General features: G+C 38.3%; 2 protein-coding genes and 1 non-coding gene across 3 annotated transcripts; 2 read left to right on the top strand and 1 right to left on the bottom strand.

Moving 5' to 3' along the window:
• The first annotated feature begins 765 nt into the window (after positions 1 to 765).
• Positions 766 to 14,572, top strand: LOC110796802 (18S rRNA (guanine-N(7))-methyltransferase RID2). The gene is made up of 9 exons (XM_022001886.2): positions 766 to 985; positions 9,951 to 10,026; positions 10,502 to 10,585; positions 10,690 to 10,745; positions 11,860 to 11,916; positions 12,490 to 12,539; positions 12,815 to 12,967; positions 13,828 to 13,963; positions 14,096 to 14,572. The coding sequence occupies exons 1-9, from the start codon at positions 887 to 889 to the stop codon at positions 14,258 to 14,260; spliced, it is 876 nt and encodes a 291-aa protein (XP_021857578.1). The 5' UTR covers positions 766 to 886; the 3' UTR covers positions 14,261 to 14,572.
• LOC130468390 (small nucleolar RNA snoR111) lies at positions 9,500 to 9,628 on the top strand. Its single transcript, XR_008928778.1, has one exon. It is a non-coding gene; the product is annotated as a small nucleolar RNA snoR111 (small nucleolar RNA).
• A 671-nt stretch (positions 14,573 to 15,243) lies between the features above and the next one.
• Positions 15,244 to 24,046, bottom strand: LOC110796801 (pumilio homolog 6, chloroplastic). The gene is made up of 10 exons (XM_022001885.2): positions 23,877 to 24,046; positions 21,803 to 22,484; positions 19,771 to 21,155; positions 19,537 to 19,678; positions 19,336 to 19,443; positions 17,357 to 17,569; positions 17,148 to 17,258; positions 16,815 to 17,009; positions 16,435 to 16,603; positions 15,244 to 15,589 (listed from the first exon to the last, which is right to left on the bottom strand). Exons 2-10 carry the CDS (start codon positions 22,421 to 22,423, stop codon positions 15,567 to 15,569), a joined length of 2,967 nt encoding a protein of 988 aa, XP_021857577.2. The 5' UTR covers positions 22,424 to 22,484; positions 23,877 to 24,046; the 3' UTR covers positions 15,244 to 15,566.
• Between the last annotated feature and the right edge of the window lie 515 nt (positions 24,047 to 24,561).

Below are 24,561 nucleotides of genomic sequence, written 5' to 3'. Positions count from 1 at the left end.
TCATTTTCGATTTTCTTTTTATTATGAGAGTGTTTGTTTTTAGATGAAATTGTATATGCGTAATATTAATAATTAATTAATAAAAATATCTACGTGACACTTAATCATTTCTTTACGTGGCACTCGAATTTTTTAATTCAATATTAATTTTTAAATCTTATTTTTCATTGGCCGAAACCATTAGATTTTTCTACGTGGCGCTCTAATATTGGATTAATGTTTGATTTTAAATTGAATTTTATTTTATTTTAGATTATTGTTTGATTTTGGATGAATTTTATTTTAGAATCATTTTTTAATTATTAGAGTGTTTGATTTTAGATGGAGTTCTATATATTAGTAACTAATTAATTAATTAAAATATTTACGTGGCACCTAATTAATTATCTACGTGGCAATCAATTATTTTTTAATTATTAGAGTGTTTGATTTTCGATGGAGTTGTATATATTAGTAATTAATTAATTAAAATATCTACGTGACACCTAATTAATTATATACGTGGCACTTGATTTTTTTAATTCAAAAAGAAATTAGAAATCTTATTTTTCATTGGCCGAAATCATTAGTTATCCTAGGTGGCGCTCTAATCTTTCAGCAAATATGTCTCTTTTATATATATATATATTAGATTAGATTAGATTACCAGTATTACACATGCATATACAACTATCATTCAATATCAAACACTCTAATAATTAAATAGTAATTGCAGGGTAAATATAGTAGAAGTTCAAGGATTTATAAATGTTAGGATTAGTACATTAATTATTTTTTTCTAATACGACATTGCTTTGGAGAAGGAAGACAAAAACCCAAAACCCCTCTTTCGTTCCGAAGTTCCAAGTTCCCCCCTTTCTCTCTCGTCAACTCCTCCCACACAGTCATGGCGGCGCGGCCGGAGCTTCAGGCACCGCCGGAGATATTTTACGACCAATCAGAAGCTCGGAAATACACTTCTTCTTCTCGAATCATCGACATTCAGGTACCCTTTTACTCTCTCCTCTTCCCATTCTTTCAATTTCAATGGCTTGTCATGTCCCGCACTGAATAATATGTAATTATTGATTCAAATTTGATTTTGAATTGTACCCGTATATTATCTTCCCACATCTCGAAAACCTATTTGAGCTTTTTGCAAATTTTATTTGTTTAATCAATTACTGGACAGAAATTTGTTAGAAATTTTTAAGTTCATTTAGCTAGAAATTGATTATTTGATTCAATTTATCATAACTTAGATGTTGTGATTTTTGATAATTTCGTAATTGGTTGTTTGAGCTACCTGGTTGTTGTGAATGGCGCTGGAAATTGATAAGCTTTAATCGGTTGTGTGATGGTTCTTTATGCCAAAGAAGGGAAACTGGGCTTTAATGAATCGAGCACCAGCGGGTTCTAGTGAGGTGTTATCCTAATAAGCCACTGGTGAGGGATGGAGTAGTTCAATACTATCAATAGGTGAAGAACTCCAGATAGTTCTAGTTATTACAGAGTAAAGATGAGGAGAGAGAAAAGGTAGTAATTATAATGTTGCAATTAATTAAATAAAAGAGGAATAATTGGTACTTATACAAAACACTAACAATAAGGAAGTCATACTAACTGATTCCATGAAGTGAGCATAAGGACAACTGTACAACCTACTCATTATCAATACCCGATTGCCTCAAAGAGCTTCCCGCAAGAAGCGGGATAGGGGGGTCGGATGTACGCAACCTTACCCCTGCAATTGCAGAGAGGTTGTTACCAATTAACCCATGTTAGCTAAATAAGTAATTGGAACGACTTAACTGGATATTGCGTAATACGAACTGAAACAATTGTCGTGCCGTGGCCGGACCACTGCTCTAAAAGACAATTCCGCGCTACCTCCGATGCAGTAGAACGCTTGCGGTTGCCCTCCAGGGTTTACACGACACCGAGAATTATGTGCACTTACAATCTCCGATTGGAGACCAGAATATTTGCCCAGAAAGAGAGGAATTTGAGAGAGAGATCGATTGTAAGTTTCTGTATATTTTTGTGGAAATGAACGATGAATTTATAGTGAGGCTTTTGGGAAGCTGTAACAGCAAAAAACGGCTAGTGGAGAAGTTACGGGAGTAATGGGGAACTGCAACAGTCATAAAACGGCTAGTGGGGAGTAATGACGTGATTAATGGAGCAGTTTCCAAAGTTAGTGGGTTGATTAAGTCTTCTGACTTAATCAAACCGCCCTTGACCAAAAAGAATAACCCGGCCCACAAAACCCACCCCACGCCCGCGAACCGCATTCGCCAAGTACCAAGTACCAAGTACCGCATTCGCCAAGTACCAAGTACCAAGTACCAAGTACCAAGTACCAAGTACCAAGTACCAAGGCCCAAGGCCCAAGGCCCAAGGCCCACGGCCCTCGCCCGAGCCCGGCCCGGCGCGCGCGCGCGTGTGTGTGTTGTGACCACCCATGCCACTCACATGCTTTCTTAAACAAATGTTTCCCTCAAACCCCCAAATATAAACATTGAATATGGTTTGTGTTTTTCCCATGTGGGACTTTTCATATTCCCACATTTTCCCACTCATTTTCTTTTGTTTTCTCACTAGGATTTCCAACAATCCCCCACAGGTCCGAAGATGAGAAGAAAAAGAAAGAAGTAAAAGAATTGAATTTCTGGGCAAAACAAACAATTGAATAGGTGTCAATGTCTTGCGACTTGAATTGACACTTAGTGACATTCAAGCTAGAATCTCTTTCCTACCAAGTGACTTTCGTATTGAACTTAATAGGGGGTTAGAAACTCATTACTCAAAGCACACAATTGAACATGTATGATATTCTGAATCTCCGCCAATAAAAGTGACGCATTATACTGGCCATACGTCCATAACCTGGATGCTCATAGGTGCTCTAGAGAATAGCCCATGCAATTCTCATAGGAAGCGGCCTCACTTCCACACCTAAGTAGGTGAATCCCATCAAGTGTGAGCTACATCACACCACCAAAAATATGGATATGGGTTCATTAAGAGCCGTATGCTCAACCTCGTTCAATAATAGCAAGCACATCATAAACATCTAAGGGATGGACAGAAAATAAAATTTGTGCTTCTGAATTATTACATAATGTTCCCCTTTGAACTCATGGTGAGTAGGAGTTCATTACCTTACAATTCATCCAATGGGCCTCAAGCCCATCCCCTCCGACGTTTCCAAAACTAGTTTCTTACATAGGCCTTTCGTTAACGGATCCGCGATGTTCTTTTCGGACTTGACATAGTCCAGTGATATCACTCCACTTGACAGCAATTCTTTGACAGCCTTGTGCCTCAAACGAATGTGTCTTTTCTTTCCATTGTAGGCTTGGTTGTTTGCCACGGCAATAGCAGATTGCGAATCACAATGAAGTGCAACTGAAGGAGCTGGCTTCCCCCACAGTGGAATATCTGCAAGCACGTTCCTCAACCATTCTGCCTCATGACCTGCCAATTCAAGAGCAATAAACTCAGATTCCATAGTAGACATAGCAGTACAAGATTGCTTACAGGATTTCCAAGAGACAGCTCCACCCCCTAGGGTGAAGACATAACCACTAGTGGAGTTGACTTCATCATTTCCAGATACCCAGTTGGCATCACAATAACCCTCCAATGCTCCTGGAAATTTGGAGTAGTGCAATCCCCAATCCATGGTACCCCTTAGGTACCTAAGCAATCGCCTTAACGCACCCCAATGCTCATTGCTTGGGTTATGGGTGTACCTGCTCAATCTACTTACAGAATAGGCAATGTCAGGTCTAGTATAGTTCATGAGAAACATAACACTACCAATAATTTTAGCATACTCAGATTGACAAACAGGATCACCTTTGTTTTTCTTTAAATGAATGCTTATATCATAAGGGGTCTTGATTGGATCGACATAAAATGAATCAAACTTTTTAAGAAGCTTTTCAACATAGTGAGCTTGGCTGAGACAAATGCCATTTGGAGTTCTAATAATTTTCACTCCCAAAATCACATCTGCCTCACCCATATCTTTCATTTCAAATTTTGAACTCAAGAATTCTTTTGTTTCATTCACTCGATCCAAATTAGTACCAAAAATTAGCATGTCATCCACATAAAGACAAATAATCACACAACCAGAAGAATCGTGTTTATAATAAACGCAAGAATCACCTTCATTTACATGATAGCCATTACTAGTCATCGTCTTGTCAAACTTGTCATGCCATTGCTTAGGCGCTTGCTTAAGCCCATACAATGACTTGACCAGTTTACAAACTTTGTTTTCTTGACCTGGAACAACAAAACCTTCAGGTTGAACCATATAAATCTCTTCATCTAAATCACCATTTAAAAATGCAGTTTTCACATCCATTTGATGCACAACAAGATCATGAATGCATGCAAGAGCAATTAAGGTTCTAATGGTTGCAATCTTAGTTACAGGAGAGTATGTATCAAAATAATCAATGCCATGTTTTTGAGTAAAACCCCTTACCACAATCCTGGCCTTATATTTATCAATGGACCCACATGATTTCAACTTTTTTCTAAAAATCCACTTACAGGTGATGGGTTTACAACCTCTAGGCAGATCAACCAATTCCCAAGTATTATTACTTAGGATTGACTGAAGTTCGCTATCAATGGCCTCTTTCCAGAAAACTGCATCAACCGACCTCATTGCCTCTTCATAGGTTCTAGGGTCGTCTTCTAGGATAAATACATACACAAAATCATCAGTAATCAAGAAAGGTTCAGTTAGGAAAGCAGTAACAAAATCATCACCATAACTTGTTTCCTTTCTTGCCCTTTTGCTTCTCCTTGGTTCTAAATCAGACTCATTATTAGTAGTGGAACAAGGAGCAATGGGTAAAGCATTAGAGGTGCTAGAGGATGGTACATCATTACTAATGCAAGAGATCTTTAAAGGAAAAGTGTTTTCAAAAAACTCAGCATCTCTTGCTTCAATAATGTTACCACTTGCATAAGAGTTGTTAGCACCTTTAACTAAAAAACGATAAGCAGAACTTTGATAAGCATAACCAATAAAGATAGAATCAACCGTTTTGGGACCAATCTTGTCTCTTTTGAAACTAGGTAAGGCAACCTTTGCTAAGCACCCCCACACTTTCAAGTATTTCAGGCTTGGTGCTCGACCCTTCCATAGCTCATATGGGGTCTTGTCCAGCTTCTTGTGAGGCACCCTGTTCAAAACATGACAAGCAGAAAGAATAGCTTCCCCCCACATATTATCAGGAAGCCCAGAACTAATAAGCATTGAATTCATCATATTTTTTAAAGTTCTATTTTTCCTTTCAGCAATCCCGTTTTGTTCGGGTGTGTAAGGAGCTGTTGTTTCGTGAACTATACCATTCTGTTCACAAAACGCCTTAAGAGTGTTAGGGTCATACTCACCCCCCCTATCACTCCTAAGTCTCTTGATTTTCCTGTCTAGCTGGTTTTCAACTTCAGCCTTGTACTTGAGGAACATCTCCTCAGCCTCATCCTTAGACCTGAGAAGATAAACCATGGTGAATCTAGAGCAGTCATCAACAAAAGTAATGTAGTATCTTTTACCGCCCCTGCTTTCATAGTTTTTAAAATCCCCCAAGTCACTATGAACAAGTTCTAGTACTTCTGTCTGTCTATCTATTGATTTAAAGGGTTTCTTTGCAAATTTTGCTTCAACACAAACTTCACATTTTGCAAAATCAGTTTTAGAAAAGCTTGGAATCATGTTCATTTGTTTGAGTCTTTTAATTGAAGCAATATTAACATGACCCAATCTAGCATGCCATAAATCAATAGACTCAGCAATATAAGCAGAAGGAGTACTAGCTTTCTTATTCATAATTTCAATGGAAACATCAAGAGTAAACAACCCCCCATTACAAAAACCCTTTCCCACAAATTCCCCATTGTGAGTAATAACTAGCCTATCAGAATCAAAGGACAACTTCAAACCAGCTTTCATAAGTAAACTACCGGAAATTAAATTCCTACGCATTTCTGGGACATGCAAAACATTAGTTAAAGTGAGTGTTTTTCCAGAAGTGAGAGTGAGAACGATCTTCCCTTTGCCTTGAACAGTTGCAGAAGCAGAGTTACCCATGAATACATTTTCACCATCAGTCTTCTCGTAGGAAGTGAACATTTCTTTGTTGGTGCAAATGTGCCTGGTTGCTCCTGTATCAACTATCCACTCAGCAACATCACCTGCCAGATTAGCTTCTGAAACAACAGCAATGAAATTGTTAGGATCAGCAACTGCTTCAACAAGGTGAGCTTGATTCTGATCTGGCTTCTTCTTGACCCTGCAATCCCTGGACTTGTGACCAGCCTTCCCACATTCAAAACAGTTACCCTTAAACTTATACTTCTGAATTTTCCCTTGAGGCTTGAACTGACTGCCCTTCCCCTTAAACTTATCAGAATAGAAATTGCCCCTAGGTTCAACCAGATTAGCTTTAGCAGACCCAGAAAATACAAATTGACCCTTATCCTTAATACGGTTCTCCTCCTCAATTTTTAGGTGACCTACGAGTTCCTCTAGGGTAAGGTCTTTCTTCTTATGCATTAACTGGTTTCTAAAGTCTTTCCATGAGGGTGGCAGTTTCTCAATTAAAACAATAGCAAGAGTTATATCACATATACTCAAACCCTCGGCAGCCATAGCAATACAGATATTCTCATATGCATGAATCTGATCAATAATAGGTTTATCATCTTCAACTTGAAAACCTAACCATTTACTAACACAATAACGTTTCGTACCGGCATCATCAGTTCCATACTTTTTCTCTAAACCATCCCAAATATCCCTAGCATGATTATAGCCCATGTAAATGTCAAGCAAAACATTCGACATATGATGCAATAGCATTCCCTTACAGGTTCTATCATCCTTAGCAAACTTAACCTCAAAATCATGCAATTCATCATCATTAACAGGTTTCACAACATCAGAAATAACATACGCAACATCAATTTGCTCCAAATAAAATCTCATCCTAACAGCCCAACGTTTATAGTTTTTCCCATCAAGAGGTTCCAATTTCGACATATCAGGAATAAGAAATTTCGACATATTCATAGCCATAACAGAATAATTGTCTTTTAGATTGTTAGCTAAATAAGTAATTGGAACGACTTAACTGCATATTGCGTAATACGAACTGAAACAATTGTCGTGCCGTGGCCGGACCACTGCTCTAAAAGACAATTCCGCGCTACCTCCGATGCAGTAGAACGCTTGCGGTTGCCCTCCAGGGTTTACACGACACCGAGAATTATGTGCACTTACAATCTCCGATTGGAGACCAGAATATTTGCCCAGAAAGAGAGGAATTTGAGAGAGAGATCGATTGTAAGTTTCTGTATATTTTTGTGGAAATGAACGATGAATTTATAGTGAGGCTTTTGGGAAGCTGTAACAGCAAAAAACGGCTAGTGGAGAAGTTACGGCTAGTGGGGAGTAATGACGTGATTAATGGAGCAGTTTCCAAAGTTAGTGGGTTGATTAAGTCTTCTGACTTAATCAAACCGCCCTTGACCAAAAAGAATAACCCGGCCCACAAAACCCACCCCACGCCCGCGAACCGCATTCGCCAAGTACCAAGTACCAAGTACCGCATTCGCCAAGTACCAAGTACCAAGTACCAAGTACCAAGTACCAAGTACCAAGTACCAAGTACCAAGTACCAAGGCCCAAGGCCCAAGGCCCAAGGCCCAAGGCCCACGGCCCTCGCCCGAGCCCGGCCCGGCGCGCGTGTGTGTGTTGTGACCACCCATGCCACTCACATGCTTTCTTAAACAAATGTTTCCCTCAAACCCCCAAATATAAACATTGAATATGGTTTGTGTTTTTCCCATGTGGGACTTTTCATATTCCCACATTTTCCCACTCATTTTCTTTTGTTTTCTCACTAGGATTTCCAACAACCCAAAATCGATAATGGGACGACAACGGGACGACCATCTTCTACTTCATGGAAAGGAAGCGAAGATGTTTTAAGAGCCATTTTGATTTAGTCTATTTCATCCCACAGCTAAAAGAACAAATGAATCTTTGGCTCCATCGAGAAATGGACAAAGCTGTACAACCTACTAAATACATTTATTTACAATGCTCATATTCCCCTCCCCCCCCCCCCCCTCAAGCTGGACTGTAGAAGAAGTCCAAGCTTGGACATTAGAGTGTAATGTTGAGATACCGGAAGAGCCTTTGTCAGGAGATCGGCATGCTGAGACGAACTAGGACCATGAATAGTCTGAATAAAACCTTCATCAACTTGCTCTCGTACATAATGATAGTCCCTCTTGATATGTTTTGTTTCTCATGAAACGCAGGATTATGAGCTATGTACTTACCAGACCTATTGTCACAAAACATAGTAACAGGGGTAGGAGATTCAACCTTAAGATCCTCAAGAAGGCCTGCTATAGCTGTGCTTGACGTGGTTCTTTACTCTGCCTCGGCGGAAGACTTGCTCACAGTCTTTTGCTTTTTGGTCTTCTAAGAGATAAGATTATCTCCAAGGTAAACACGATAAGCACTCAAGGATCTGCTAGAAAAAAGGACAACTACTCCGGTCTGCATCTGGATAAGCATTAAGAACAAGTGGAGAATTTTTAGCATAGAAAAGGCCAACATCAGTAGTTGTTTTGAGATAACTCACGTCATGTAATGCAGCTTGTAGGAGAGGTTCCCTTGGACACCTGAGAAAATGAGACAAATGTTGAACCGAATAGGAAAGATCTGGTCGTGTTATTCCCAAGTAAAGTAACCTCCCAACTACCCTTCTGTAGACTTCTGGTTCAACTATAGGCACACCAACATCAGTAGACAACTTCAGAGCACTTCAAACCAGTAGGAAGAGGTGTAGATGCACCTTTGCTGTGTTTAAGGCCAGAAGAACAGATGATTTCTTTAATGTATTTTTTCTGTGAGATAAAGGTACCTTCAAACGTTCTAAGTACCTCTATGCCAAGGAAATACTTAAGAGAGACTAGATCTTTTATTGTGAAAGCAGTATCAAGAAGTTGCTTCACCATATCAATTTGTTGTTGGCTAGCAAAATTCACCTATATAGTTTTATTCTTCATGTTAATTAAGAAAATTTGGGTGTTAACGAATCGAGCACCTACAGGCTACAGGTACAACTGTACAAGGGAGATTTATCCCGGAAAGGCGATTAGCAGGGTGGAGTAGTTTAGTAGACTACAAACTTCACCTATATAGTTATTTTTCTGAATATTATGGACTAAGTGTTGGGGTTGGGGTGTTTAAATACGGGCAGTCGAGACCAGTGTATTCATTTAAAGTTTTAAAGCATTTTCGTGCCCCCCCCCCCCCCCCCCTAGCTGATACACTGTTGAATTCCAGCAACTATTTCTTATTGCATCTTCATCCAATTGATTTTTATTACAAAATGGCCAGTTTTTATGGATTTAAATGTAGAATGCACTCGTAAATTTGTGCCTTTTTTTGTACATTTAGAGGGAATATAAATTTATGATCGTCGATCGTCTTCCATTCTATCAATCAAAAAACAAAGGCAAAAGCGAAGATGAGCTATCGTTTCAGTCGTCATCTTGTACCTTTTCTCAATTGACGATTCGATTGTTGACTCACCTACATTTACCCAATTCTAGAATTTGAACCATCTTCTTTTGCGCTTCTGTTGAATGGTTGGGGGGCGAGTACAGTCTCTTGATCCTCTATCCCTGCCCGAATTGGGCATTTAGCTACGAGAAGAACGTAATGAGGACCTTGGGGCTTTTTCTGTACGGATGTATCTGTGAGAATATTTCCACAGCAATGGAGAACCGAGAAAATGTCAAATGAAGCGTTGCAATTGTTAGTTTTATTTAGGCTTAGTGTTGTTTGATGTTTGATTAACTATGTTGTCTATGTGTGGTTTTGGTGTTTTGCAAATAACCTTTATTTTTTATTACTGTAGGCAAAGCTTTCTGAAAGAGCATTAGAGTTACTTGCCTTGCCTGATGATGGAGTCCCCAGATTGCTCCTTGACATTGGTAATATAAGTTTCTCTTTTCTTTTTCCGTCTTCGTTTTCTCATTTTATTTAGGTACTTTGGATTGCGTTTTAAAGTAATTACGACTTGTAAGTTGTAGCATTTGATGAATTATGTTGAATATTACTTTTAGGGTTGAAGATGGAAGAGACAAATGTTTTATTGAATGCACGGTTTTTTTAGTGCAACTTATATCTATTTACTTGAGAAGGGATTGTAATTATAACAAGCTTGATATGATGTGAATGAATCGCATAGCTTGATTTGACATGGTACAGTTACCGTGCATTGAACCACTTACCTCGTGACTTTCAACTGAAAGCATACATGATTTCTGCACATATTGTTTATCTGTCTACAATATTTATCGCTAGGAAATCGGATCCATGAAGTGGCTCCTCTTGTATGTCATGCCTACATGCTTGAATTCAGTGCTGTAGCCTTGAAACTTTTCATTTGCTTGTTTCTATCTGTAGGCTGTGGATCAGGGCTGAGTGGAGAGACACTGTCCGAGAATGGGCATCAGTGGATTGGTTTAGATATATCAGAGGCAATGCTTGGTATCTTAAAAAAAACCTCCCCCTTTTTTTCCCCTCTTTTAATCTTAAGTATAATTGCTGCTCCAACTGTTATTTAACTTTGACTGACTTTATTCTTATGCCAGATGTTGCAGTGGAGCGGGAGGTCGAGGGTGATCTTTTACTTGCAGACATGGGTCAGGTATCTTTGCATTGACCTTAATGTCAATAGCTTTTCTCTTTTAGGAGAGAGCGGGAAGGTGTTTGTTGATTATTCAGCATTATGTGCTGTTGTGTCATGCTGCTGAATTTGTTTGTTGTTTGTGTGATAAATTGTTTTTAGTTAAGTGTGGCCTCAGAAAATCAGAAGTGTCTTAGAGGGCTCACAATCTCTGTATCCTTCCCCCTCTCAACTTTTCTGTTGTCATTCATTTGCACAAAGTAACTTGGCAAAGTGCAAAGACATCTGTAACCTGATAAAATGAGTGTGGCAGATGGCAAACTGGGACTTAGGGATGAGAGTTGCCTATACTAGTATTTACTTGCCCTTGGATGATTACCCCCGTCCCCCCGTGTGCTACTGTTGGGTTCGTAGGTGTAACTGTGTAAGTGTATTGAAGAATGGAACTGGTACATGATTATTTGCTGATATCATTTGTATGTAAGCATATATTTCTTTGACAAAATTTACTCACATATCTTTGACTTTTTGAGTGGATAATGGGTGTTTTCTCTATTATTGATTTGGTGATCAGACAGGAGCAATCTGTTCTTTCGCAGGTCACTTTCTGTAGGCAGTTAGAACGGTGTTCTCAATGTAGTGATATGTAGTATTTTGTGCTAAGAGTTGTAGAAGAGTAGGTGAAATTGTCAATTAACTAGTAATACTGATGGTAGTTGTAAAGAGAAGCATATGTAAAATTTGCAGATTAGTTTCTATGTTGGTTCACAAGATTATGATCTTTTGTTGAACTCGCCACTTGCGATAATGATAAAATGTCATCTACTACCTCCATTTCTGAAATTTCTTTACCCCTTTGTATATGTGAAAGTACCAAACTTTTACCGTAAATCCTCACTATTATTTACATACATCAAAACTTTATTACTTGGGAGTTGGAACCCTGCTAGATTCATCTTGGTATGTATGTTTAAAATATCAACCTTTTATGAAAAAAACCACATACACAATTGGACACATTAGTGGTTAAATATTGCATGTCCGTGCAAACAGTGAATGTAAAGAACTTTCTAGAATGGGATAGTATTACTTATGCATGTCGTCTGACCTGTTTTCTACTTATATATTTCTGCAGGGGCTAGGTTTTCGTGCTGGAGTTATTGACGGTGCAATTAGTATTTCAGCCGTCCAGGTTTATGTCTGCCTTTTCATTTTTGTTCAATGAAAACACCTACTGCTTAGAAAAAATATAACGCCAACTGGAGAACTAGGGTTTAACTCTAATTTTCCATTCTCCCATCTGTTGAGAACCCTTGTATAAATGATGTTTTTACATAATCCGTATAACTGAAGCTTGCACCTTCTGATGTATACTGATTTGCATGTTTATCTTTTTAGGGAAAACTCCTTGTCTGAACTTATTGGCACTTGTCCGAACTTATTAACTTAATCTTAGTCGTGAATTGAGCTTGGTAACCCTTTTATAAACTTATTGACCCTTAATTGAACAACGTTTTCCTAAAATTTACTTTCCAAGGTGAAAAAAAAGGCCTTATTGCTCGGATTAATGTTATACAAAATGATGGTTATCGTTTCATGAGATAGTGACTGATACAATTACTATCATCGTAAAAGTATTACCATAATTGAATAAACATTGGACTTTTTTCTTTTCTTTTTTGTGGGATTAGATTCCCTGTTTTCACTGGCCTACCTAACATGAGGGTGCTTATATCATTTTCTTCATTTTGTTTTGATCAAACAGTGGTTATGCAATGCTGATAAGTCCTCACACGAGCCTCGTTTGAGACTGAAGTAAGGGTCGTTTCATCCTAAACTGTCACTCCAGTTTCCTTTTTATTTATTTAATATCTCAGTGTGCCCACCTGTTGGCCGGCCAAGTCAAAAGAGCAAGAAGTTTTTTCCATATATCATGCATCTCTTGTAGTGACTCACTGATGCAACTGGTTGACAACTTTTTGTGCATGCTCCTTCCCTGTCACCACACACACAACCCCCCCCCCCCCCCCCCCTCTCAGGAAAAAATGGAAATTTGATTTGATTTGAAAATAATTTATTATGGGTTGCAGAGCGTTCTTTGGATCTTTGTATAGATCCCTTGCTAGAGGAGCTAGAGCAGTTCTTCAAGTGTATCCCCAAAATGTAGCTCAGCGTGAGCTGATCCTAGGTTCCGCTATGCGTGCTGGATTTGCTGGCGGAGTAGTGGTTGATTATCCCCATAGGTAAATTTTTCCTTGGCCCTATTTTTTTTTACCAAACAGATTTTAATCACTTTATTTTGTTTTTTGAACTTCTTGTTACCTTAGTAAATTTATTATAGTAGGCTTGTAATGTAAACACTGCTCAAGTTGACAAAAATTGTATTACTCCGCCTATGCATATGCTGAACCAACGGATGATTGTAATATCACTCTGAAACATATACTTCCTCCGTTTGTTTTTACTTGCACCATTTGAGTTGGGCACAAACATTAAGACCAAGAAGTAAATATCAAGAATGCCCATGTGATAACAATCAAATTAGGTAGAAAAAGTTAGGTATTAATGGTAAATATAAAATATGTATAGGTGTTTGGTGTGTGAAACTGTGAACCCACCAAAAAGCATGTGAATGTATAACCATAAAAGGAAATGGTGCAAGTAATATGCAACTTCCAGAAAAGGAAAATGGTGCAAGTAAAAAACCCCCGGAGGAAACGTAGTACGACGTGCTTTTTTCAATTTTGTTTTGATGTTTGTTTTTGAAAGATTTTATCCAAAATTCCAAATCTGGTGAAGTACTCTTCCCACAAAACTGCTGTTATCCTGGCTGCAATCTCTTAAACAAAGAAAAAATGTTTGAAATAGTGTTGACTGTGAATGATACTCTGTATTTTTTAGAGTTCACTTTTAACTTTTATACGGACAGCATTATGATGAATAAATTTTTTCTAAGGTGAAGCATTTTTGAAGTTTTTATTGGTCCAGCCAGTTGTTTTTTTGGCCTTTAAAACAAGGCTTAACTTATAAAATTTTTATGAACAAAAACTTGGCCTCAGGAGTTTCAATTTTGAGCTTATTTGAAACTTTTGTCTTACGACAGTTCAAAAAGTCGAAAAGAATACCTTGTTCTCACTTGTGGTCCACCATCCTTAAATGCTGCTGTTCCAAATGCTAAAGGAGAAGATGGTATGAGTTGCTCAGAAGATGATAGTAGTGGAGATGAAGAAAATCAAACGGTTAGTTTGAAGATGACCTGGAAAACTGGATCCCTGCACTCTTTTCAAAGTCCACAGCCACTTATCAAATGTGGTGCTTTTTGTGTATTCAATAGTCTCATAATAGCATGTTTTGTGCTGCTATACATACAGGTTACAATTTCAGACAGGAATAGACCCAGAAAGAAGCGGAAGCTGGACAAGAAGAGCAAAGGAAAGGATTGGGTTCTTCGGAAAAAAGAACAGTTGAGAAGAAAGGGTAGCTCGGTGCCTGCAGATACAAAATACACTGCTCGTAAACGCAAGTCTCGTTTTTGAGCTTCTATCTTCCCATGTCTGAGCATAATTTTGAGGTTTCTGGTGTATTTTTAATGTATTTTATTTTGTTTGGTAGAAATTAAATTATGGAAGAAAAGAACAGCAATGAAGGAACATTATTTAGGATCGTAAACCATATATTTTTTCTACAATGAGACTTCAGATTATTTGCAATGTTCACTGCCATGACTTTGTATCAAATGTAGAACAATGAAAGCTTTGTATGTCATTTCACTGAAGTCATGGGATTGAATCCCAGTAGAGGCATTTAATTATTTGCAAATTTATAAAATTTAATCTATGTTTAATTGATTTATGCAATTATACAAGAGGCTCATGATACTACTATTAGGTTATGAACAATCTAATCGTCATGCGGAATAACCCCTTGGTTGTGCCCGAACCAAACAATTTTGTATCATACCCCCACCCCCTCTCAGCCACCTTCCCCCCTTTCCAGCTAGGGGGGTGGTTCACTTTATGTCGGATTGAGAGACTTGCAAAAGGCTTGAGTACTACTGGGGTGTGTTTCAATCTTTAGGATTCTTGATAAGTACAGTTTGCACTGTTAGGTAGTTTAGTTTAAAATTTAAATATAGTTCCATCATGTATTTCTTGTCGTTCCCACAATATTCACTACTCAACCAATGAAGTCTTGGCCTACTAGTTAAGACTGAAAGCGTGTACAGTACAATAGATCTCATGTTCGAATCCTAAAAAACCTTACTAAACTAGCTTTTCGCAGCTGATAAGAAGTGACCTCCAAGTCACAAGGTGAATTCCCCACTAACTCCACCAACTTGTGTTGGTACCCCCAACATAGAAAATACGAAATTATTTTAGAGATAGAACTAGTACTTGTATAAACTGCTGTTTGCAGATCATTTCACCCTGTACATTTGTATAGCAGATTACAGATACATTCAAGATTTAACAATAGCATTCTAAATGTGACCACTACTGAAACAAGGGTGAGAAACAAATACAAAACAGTAAAGAAAATTATCTATTCCAATAATTCGTTAAATATTCTTTAAAGACGTGCCCAGTGAATTTCCAGCTCCTTGTAACTACACAAATTCTGTTGTATACACAAATTTACTAAACTTTACAGCATCAACCCCTAAAAGTTCTCAGTAGAATCTCCCTAAGTCCCTACCAGACGGAATGACACAAGTACAACTTCAGCTCTCAGAACCGCCAGCTCCTCCAAATGCAAGAAACACCACCTTTTTTTATCTACATTCTGATGTCAATTCGTTCCACAGCTGCTGTATCTTAGCCAGTTACATAGTTCCACCACCATTCAGGATACTTGTGCTTGAATTTCTGTAACTCACGTAAATTAGCAAATGTAAACATCTAACTTACAAACTGAGCAAAAAAAAACCTACCACCCATGAATAGTTATACAGATGCACAAACAAGTCCTTAATCTGAAAATGATAAGAGTTAAGGATATGATACGAACTTACAAAGTACGAATTAGCCAAAAGACCCTTTAAAATTGCCATTCCCACATTACAAATGGGTTAGCTAAGACAGTGGATTTTGAATGAAATGTAGGATTTGTGACTTGTGATAGAAAAAGGGTTGTCGTGAGGGATCCACTTGACAAGGAGGAGTATGGGCAGGTGAATGTAAGATAACTTTGTGACATCCCAAAATACTATAGTGGAAGATAGATATGGGGCGGAGGAAGTAGTAAATAAATTTATCAAATGTCATTCTTTCTATTTTGGGCCACTTGACAGGAAGTTGCTGTTCTAAAAGTAGAAATCCATCATCCTCATTTTAAGCCTTATCCCCTATAAGAAGGCTTCATAAAACATGCTCCTTTACTGGTGAGTGTTGACACCCTTGGATTGAAAGAGTTTTGATTAGTGTAGGTTTCGGGATGTCTATGAAAATAAAGGTACCTAAAAACCACCTAGTACCTTAAAGAAATTTACCAACTTCATATAGGGACAGAATAAAACTGCTCAAAATGGTTATTAAATATCCATTTTGACCATCAGGAATAGCACAATGTCAGGAAATGTCTACAGCACAAAAATGCATAATTTTGACACAGCGGGGAATAGGGATTAGTGTCCAAGCATTTAACATTCAGCAATTAGGAGCAAGTGACGAGAAGTTTACCATATAATGGTTAGCAAGGAAAGGAAACAAACCTCCAAACATCTGCTCGAACCGAGCCACAATATGCTTTCCATAAGTGTATTTCTTCAAAGCATTGAGATGCACTCTTATACGACCAAGAAGTAAATCTCGTTGACTCTCAGTACATTTCTCAAGAATCTTCTGGACCACATAATTAGCATATTGGTCCTTCATCATCACCTATAAGGTTGGAAAAAGAAAGCGGCACATTGATCACATGATGAGTTGATAACATTGAATAAAGAATTCCTTCTGAACAAGATACACATTTCGATTCATAAAGAGAGAAAAAAATGACGGTTTAAGATGCAGATTGCGACTGCCGGTTCCAGTTTTAATTCGAGGGCAGCAAATAAACAACGGAGAGGTTTGACAATTCTGAAAGGCTTACCAATAAGTTATCATTTCCCTCATTTTGCCCGATGACTTCAGCAATCAAAAGTTCCCTTGAAGCAGGCTCAGCATACTCCAAGCATTTCTCAACAACATTAGATGCAAACTTATGCTGGCTCATTTTTATAACTTGTCCAGATAAATTTTTTACGATTTGGCTCCTTTCTTGAGTCTTTCCCCTCTCTAACACATGCTGCAAGAAGCCAAATCATACAAAATGGTTAACAATTCACATCCTGTAATAACAATATCATTTAGCATGCCTTTTTCTTGTTTTTAGGATTAACTGATGATTCATATAATATGCTGGGGTTCGAGGAGGGAGACCAACCTGGGTAACATAATTGCCATACTGGTCTTGGGCAAGAGTACAAACAGACTCTAAGATCTCATCCACAATAAACTGACTCTGCAACTCATCTGTACAATGCTCCAGGACTCTCTATCAGAAGAATCAATCATAAGAAAAGTCAATAATAATGGAATTCCTAATAAATACGAGATATTATACAGGTTCCACTACCCAAAATAATAAATCACCTGTATAACACGACACCCATAAGGATGCATTGACAGGCTAGCAACTTGACCACGGAAAGCAGAAATAATGAAACCAATTCTTTCAGATGGAACACATTCAATACACTTTTGGATTACATGGTTCCCATTCTGATCACGGACACATCTCATGACATGTCCATCCAGCTCACGAATAAGTTCAATCTTCTGATCAACTTCAATAACATCAAGTGCCTGTATAAAATATTTAAACTAATATTAGCTGAAATTAATTTCTAAATCAAATTATGCACTCCCTGATGTTATCTAACAAGATTTTTCAAACCTCGTGTCTCTTAGTAAACATCCTAGAACCATTAAACTCAAATAGGTAGTACCAAGAAACAAGATAGTCAATTCAATGACCAAAACATTCCCTTTTCCACCTTTAACATGGAAAGGTTCAGGGTATCATTACTTATTGCAGAATAAAAGCAATAAAGAACTAGAGAAGGCTCTGAACATATCCTGATAACAGAAGTTAGATCACTGGGCTATGAGAACCTCCAAGCTCATCATGACGTCAGAACATCACCCAAAGAAAATACACAAATAAAAGACTATTTCAACATTCAGACGTATGCAATCTGTGCATGCCAGAAATTTCTACAGTTTAGTCAGAATATGTCTCTAGTGACAACTACAAGCAGCCATTATCGATTTCTATACCTCATGCCCATCTACAACAAGAATAGCAGTAACACTGTCAAAGCCTAAATCCCAATAGGATGTGTCAGCTGAATGAACCAAAGATATTAGTTCCTGTGGTCATCAACAAAGATCCTCTTCCTCCAGTCATTCCTATCTAGTGCTATATGCTCCTGTAAACCTAATTTTATCATATCACTCTTAACTCCCTTCATCAAGCCGTCTTTGTCCTCCCTTGGCTTCTACTAAAGTCCATACAACTCCCCGCCTTCCTTACTGGTACATCATTTCATCAACGTCTCACATGCAAAAACCAACACAATCACCCCCCCCCCCTAATTTTTCCTCAATATCTGCAACGCAACCTTGTTCTAAGTACCTTCATTCTTAATTATATCCCGTAAGGTATTCTCACACATCCTTCTCAACGTACGCATCTCTTCTGCAACCACGTTTCTAATACGATCACCCTAGAAACCCAAAATTCCGGCCCATAAGACAGTGCTAGACTAATAGAATTTTCCTTTTAATCTTTATAGGTACGCTGTTCGCACAAGTTTCCTTTTCATGCCCATCTAGCATATCCTTTTTAATTGACCAAAAATTTAGAGAAATTTCCCACCCACTTGCAAACACACATGAGATTATCAAACATATCAAATGACAGAATCCTTCTTCCCCCTTCCACCTTTGGGTTCACAATACAAGGTATGCAGGTCTGACAGTCTGAAACACATATTAACAACATCACAGTCTCAAACCCCTTTGTCAGAGGCTCAGAGCATAATATCTTGACCTGACCCAAAAAGAAACAAGAAATACCCCTTCTTATTAAACCTAAAATTATAGATCTACATGATAGAGGATAGAAGAAATTGTTAAAACACACTCACTACTCCAGCAGTGACACAGAGTACAAAACTAAAGGCAGATCTTTAAAACTTATTGGTGGGTTTGGCAATTATCAATATGACATAAAAAAATCCATAAATCACTGCGTATGATGCCTGAAGGGAACAAAGAAGACACAGAACCTGTTGGCAGTTGCTCAATAAATCTGCCATGATCAAGTCACATTAACATACAATTATACATGGTTCACCATCATGAACTAATGTCAAACCAAGCATTTAATATCAATGCTTACATAGGTTTTATATAAAGCACAAATCAAAACTCGAAAATAGAGCAAGAATCTCTGAATGTTAACAGTCATTCAATTTGATAATTACAGGTCAGTGGTAAAACAATACAGATGCACACAAGAGTTGGTTGCTCGTTAATGTACAGTCGAGAAGATCATTTTTGTATACCTTTTGGATGACACGACAGCCATACATCTGCATGCTCATTGGCAAAATCTGACCTCCCAGTGCCTTGGCTAGATCCCTCCTCTGATCAGGGGTTCCATACTCGAAAAACTGCAGTATATTGAAGGTAAAGAACTAAACTGAAGTGTACAATCAAGCAAACTTCCTTCATGCAAAGAGGAACTGCAAGGTGATGATTCCTACCTTTTGAATAACATAATTCCCAAAAACATCAGTCATCAATTTGGAAGCGTGAGGGAGAACTTCTTGAAAAACAGATGCTTTGTCTTCACTGTTACAATTTTCCAGTTTCTGTTGAATAAATCGACTCCCATGTTGATCAACACTGAAAAAGGAATACAAAATCACTTTTACCCTAAAACAAAGGTAAAAATTACTGAATTGGAGATGGCATAATGCATAAAAGCATAAACTTGCCTGAATTCAACAACATGACCTACAATATCAGATAGCTCAAACCTTCTTCCTTTACCAGATTTTAACTCTTCAAGGAAGGAGTAAGGCTTTTGGTAATTGACGTTATCAAATCCTCTTTGCCCTTGCCAACCAGTATAGAAACTCCCACTTCTACCAGAACTAGGGGAACTCACATCACTTCTTCCTCCAGGAAAACTGCTACCACCTATTGGAGATCCAGGCAAAACAGGACTGGCAAGAGACGAGTTTGGAATAGGCATGAAGTAACCCATATTAGGCGAGCTTCCAACATAATCTGTACCCATAATTTGCCCCCTTCTCTGAATTACACTACTATGCCCGCCAGATCCTTGGTGTTGATGTCTATGGTCAGGTGAAACAGATGACAAATCAGGTCCAGCCTGGGAATTAAAAGCACTCACCTGGTTCCCAACAAGACCCCCTCTTAATGCCAAAGGGTCAACTTGACCAGGAACATTGTATAAATCGCCGAATGACTGGTGAAACTGCAGACGGGGATCCGCAATAGGCGGAGGAAATCCAAGTTGTCCATAAAACTTGTTTAAATGCTGAAAATCAACTCCTTGTGAACTGCTCCCCCAAGACCCAGAAACTTGACTATCAGAGACAGCAGAAGTACCATCGAAGGCTAAAGGGACAGCGTTATGTGAAGGATATCCAGCCAGAAAAGGAGGAAGAACGCTTGCATTGTAAGGATATCCACCCATACCATACTGTGAAGGATATACTACTCCAGGTGGTTGAACACCAGCATAGTATGGACTTGCTGACTGCATATACGTAGCTGCTGCAGTAGCATAAAGTGGAGGAGTAAAACCTGATGAGTGAAGTACTGGTTGAACTTCCGTTGAGGAAAACTTTCCACCGTGGAAAAATTGGTTTGCAACAGCATATGGACTATTTATGCCTTGAGAAACTATTTGAGGCATAGATCCTTGAAACTGGAAGCTTCCACCTTGGTGCATCTGGTGTTGCAATAAACTATTTTGGAAGTTGTTCTGCTTTTCCCCTCGACCTCCATGGTTCTCTAAGTTGGGGGAGCTGGATATTTTCAGAGCTTTAATCCCAGCTTGCAAACTAGTTACCTCTGTATCACAACTAACCAAAGTCTTTTTTTCTGAAAGTGCAGCTATACTATTTGGATCTTCATTTTGAATGGACGGCGACGAGCCTTGTCTAGAATCATAAGATAAAGATCGCAATGCAGAGGTTGACGGCACTTTATCACCTGCAGCGACGCCAGATGCTACTGCAGTGGATGGACTCGTTAATTCTCCATGCAAGGAAGGCCTATCAGTATTTATGTTATCAGCTCCGTCACCTGCTGATCCAATTGCAGGTGACGACATACATGTAAGTTCCTCCTGAAAAATTGTACATGTTTCATTATAAAAAAATTAGTTTCAAAGGTTTCGAGGGGGAAGAGAACACTATTGCTGAAACATTTTGCAAAAGCAAGTGGTCTGCGACTGCGAATCTACAATTCTAAACAATCAGACTATGCTACTCGGACTTGGTACTTGTCTCAGACGTGAGTATGTGTCCAAGAGTGACACTCGTCTATTCCATGGAAAGTTCCATATTTTATACCCATGCCAGGGTGTCGAGGATCCAACACCATGGTCTATAGCATAAGTCAGATAATGGAGCAGTAATAATGAGCAAAATACTGGATACATGAACACCAACTGACAACTCATGCAACAAATCAACTGACTATTATCACAAGTTGAAGCAGCTTTTGTCATAGCTTCAGCTCTGATAACAGGCCAGACTAGTTCAAATTCTCTTGTCAAATTAATAGCAGGAGTTTGTCATAACATGGAAATAAGTTCTATAACAGGCTAGACTAGCTCAATTTCACTCTAGTTAAATAACATATAATCGCCTAAAACACTAAGGAAATTCGCAGATCTCGCATGATGGAAGACCTCAATTAAAGGTAAAACCACATAATCTATCTCAATTCTCAAATAGTGAATACCGAAGAATAAAAAACAGAGAATTACACCTTTACGAGGTCTGCAATATTTCTAGTCTCGCCAACTGATAAGGATGATTCTTGTCCTGACAACACATCAGAGCCCCTGCCGCTTACATCATCAAAAGACTTTTGCGGTGACTTATCTTCCTCAGACTCTTCTTTGTGTGTTGGGAGGACGCCACAAAAAAAACGCAAGAAGTTATCACTGCTGCCTCTAAAAGGGGTCAATCCCACTTTACTGCTGATATGACCGGATCCCAAATGTTGATCAGAACCTGAGGTGGGAGAGTGATAAAACTGGGGATTCAAACTGACATTAGAAGAGTAATTTGAACCGGGAGATGAATAAGAAACCAACATCCCTCTTGGCCCTCTGAATTCACTTTCATGATTTAGACTTGCAAAATTAGCACTAAGACCTGAGTTTTGCATGAGACTTTCTATGGCTGCAAGAGAACCTTCCATGTTAGGGGGTGCACTACCACTCCGATTAGGAACAGTACACCTCCCACTGTGGTACTTGTGACCCTTAACAAGTAACGCCTCCTCATCCACAGCCATCTTAGTTGAAGGAAAATTTGCAGCCCCCTTGTGAGAGGACCATTTTCCACGTGCCTCAAGCATTCTAATAGGACTCTCAGTTGCCATCCTATCCAAAAGAATGATTTATTCTCCCAAAGAATACCAATTATTCAACAAATTCATTTTCCTGCAAAACAGACAACATGTTCGGTAAAGATGGAGCAAGAACTACTTTCTCTGCTTCATATTTTAGGCTCTAAAATGGGGCACAAGAACACAAAAGATAAGGTAGGAAAGTCAGTATCCCAACAGAAACAAAGCAACTCAACTTATCCTTAAGTTCCACTCCCATTTCTGAAAATGTATTCGTTTATCACATCCCATAGACTCAACTACTTTCTCTACTTCATATTTTAGGCTCTAAAATGGGGCACAAGAACACAAAAGATAAGGTAGGAAAGTCAGTATCCCAACAGAAACAAAGAAACTCAACTTATCCTTAAGTTCCACTCCCATTTCTGAAAATGTATTCGTTTATCACATCCCATAGACTCTCCATCCACAAGTTCAAAATCTAACTATGAGCCGAATATTACTGACCTCCCCACTATAAGAACATAACTCGTTCTTTCCTTGAAGCATAGAATACATACGCCTATGTTACTCCAACTCTTCACTTTATCTCAAGTACCAGTGTCGGGTCCTCGACACTCCAACATGGTTATGGACACTCCAATACTTCATTTTGGGCTGAAATCATGGGAAGTTCACAATTTAGCCAAGTTGTACACTTGGACGTGTACCCGTGTCCGACACAAATACCCGAGTCTAAGTAACGTAGGAATACGCCACTACCCAAAATTTCATTTTCCCTTTTATCTTAACCGGTGTACTATGTTAATTTAGAATGTACACTTGTTTTGAAGAATCCTAAATGGTAAAACCCAAAACTCTGAAAGATTAGATTTTTAAACAAGGGTTTTGCTACATACATAAGATTGATCTCTTTGGACACTGAAAATCAAATAAAAAATGTTAGTGGAGACTCAAGTGTATAAATTTGGTACTAGCACCAGAACTTTCGCCGCGTCTGGAAAAAACTGGCAAGAGCATCTAAAGTACAAATGAGTAGGAAAACACTCACACAATTGACTAAGAAAAAGAGAGGGACGAGGTATAGACAAAGGAACTTACTACAAAAAATAAACAAGTAAACAAACAAATACACCCGTTCAATTTCTCACCTTCTAGCTCAAAAAATTCAATCTTGCAACAAAAGTTACTAACTTCTCTACAATCTCAGGTTCCCCACCAAACAAACAGAGCAAAAAACTAATTCAACGAGCAACAAAATCAACTAAAACAGAGTTCAACCAAATACCCACTTAAATTTAAGTGACCCAACAATCAATTTCAAGCAAATATCACAAAAAAGATACACCTTTTTTTGCTAAACAAAGGTCAACAGAAGCAGAGCATATCATTACAAAAGCAAAACCCTAAACACAAAACACACAATTAATCAACATAATCAAAAAACAAAAACAACGAGAAGCTAAACTGATTAGAAAGTACTTACCAAGTATAAAAATCACAGCTTTTCAAAGTTTTGAGCAAAACCCTAGAAACCCCCTCTTCTTCCTCTGTAGTAGTTTTGATGAAATGAGAACAAGTCCACTGAAGAGAGAGAAAGAGTGAGATAGACAGAGAGAGAAAAATATAAATCAATAATTGGACATAACACAAGTCTTTGAAAGGGCATTAATTTAACTTCATTAGCTTTATATATTTTTAATTATATAATTAATTTATTAATATTATCTTAAACTACGGAAGGGTCCCCCATAATTGGGAGAAAAAAGGGTCTAATTCTAGACAAAGGTACCCCAAAAACGAAGGGTATGGTTTTGGTGTTGTTGGCATAAGAAGACAAGCCAAAGTAAAAGGGCAACTAACGTAGAAAATTGGCATCAATTGTTGAAAGGATCATTGACACGTACACTTGCACCTTTATCACACTTCCTCTGTTTTGCTCTGTTTTTTCATTATTATTTTTTTTGGGTTACCCTTACCTTTTATCTTGTTTGTATTCATGGTAGTTGTTGTTACTAGATTAGTGACAAGATCTAGGGGGCCAATTGGCCAAATGTCCTTATTTTGTACCTAGATTTGGATAGTTTTTTGGGAGTTATGGTCAAGGAGGCTAAAAGGTCCAATCTTGTTCTTAGATTTGGTGACATGGAAATGGTCATTTCTATTTTAGA

The sequence above is a fragment of the Spinacia oleracea genome, chromosome 2, assembly GCF_020520425.1.
Source record: "Spinacia oleracea cultivar Varoflay chromosome 2, BTI_SOV_V1, whole genome shotgun sequence".
Taxonomy (NCBI): domain Eukaryota; kingdom Viridiplantae; phylum Streptophyta; class Magnoliopsida; order Caryophyllales; family Amaranthaceae; genus Spinacia; species Spinacia oleracea.
Note: the sequence above shows the minus strand (reverse complement) of the source record. Positions and strands in the feature narration are given on the sequence as shown.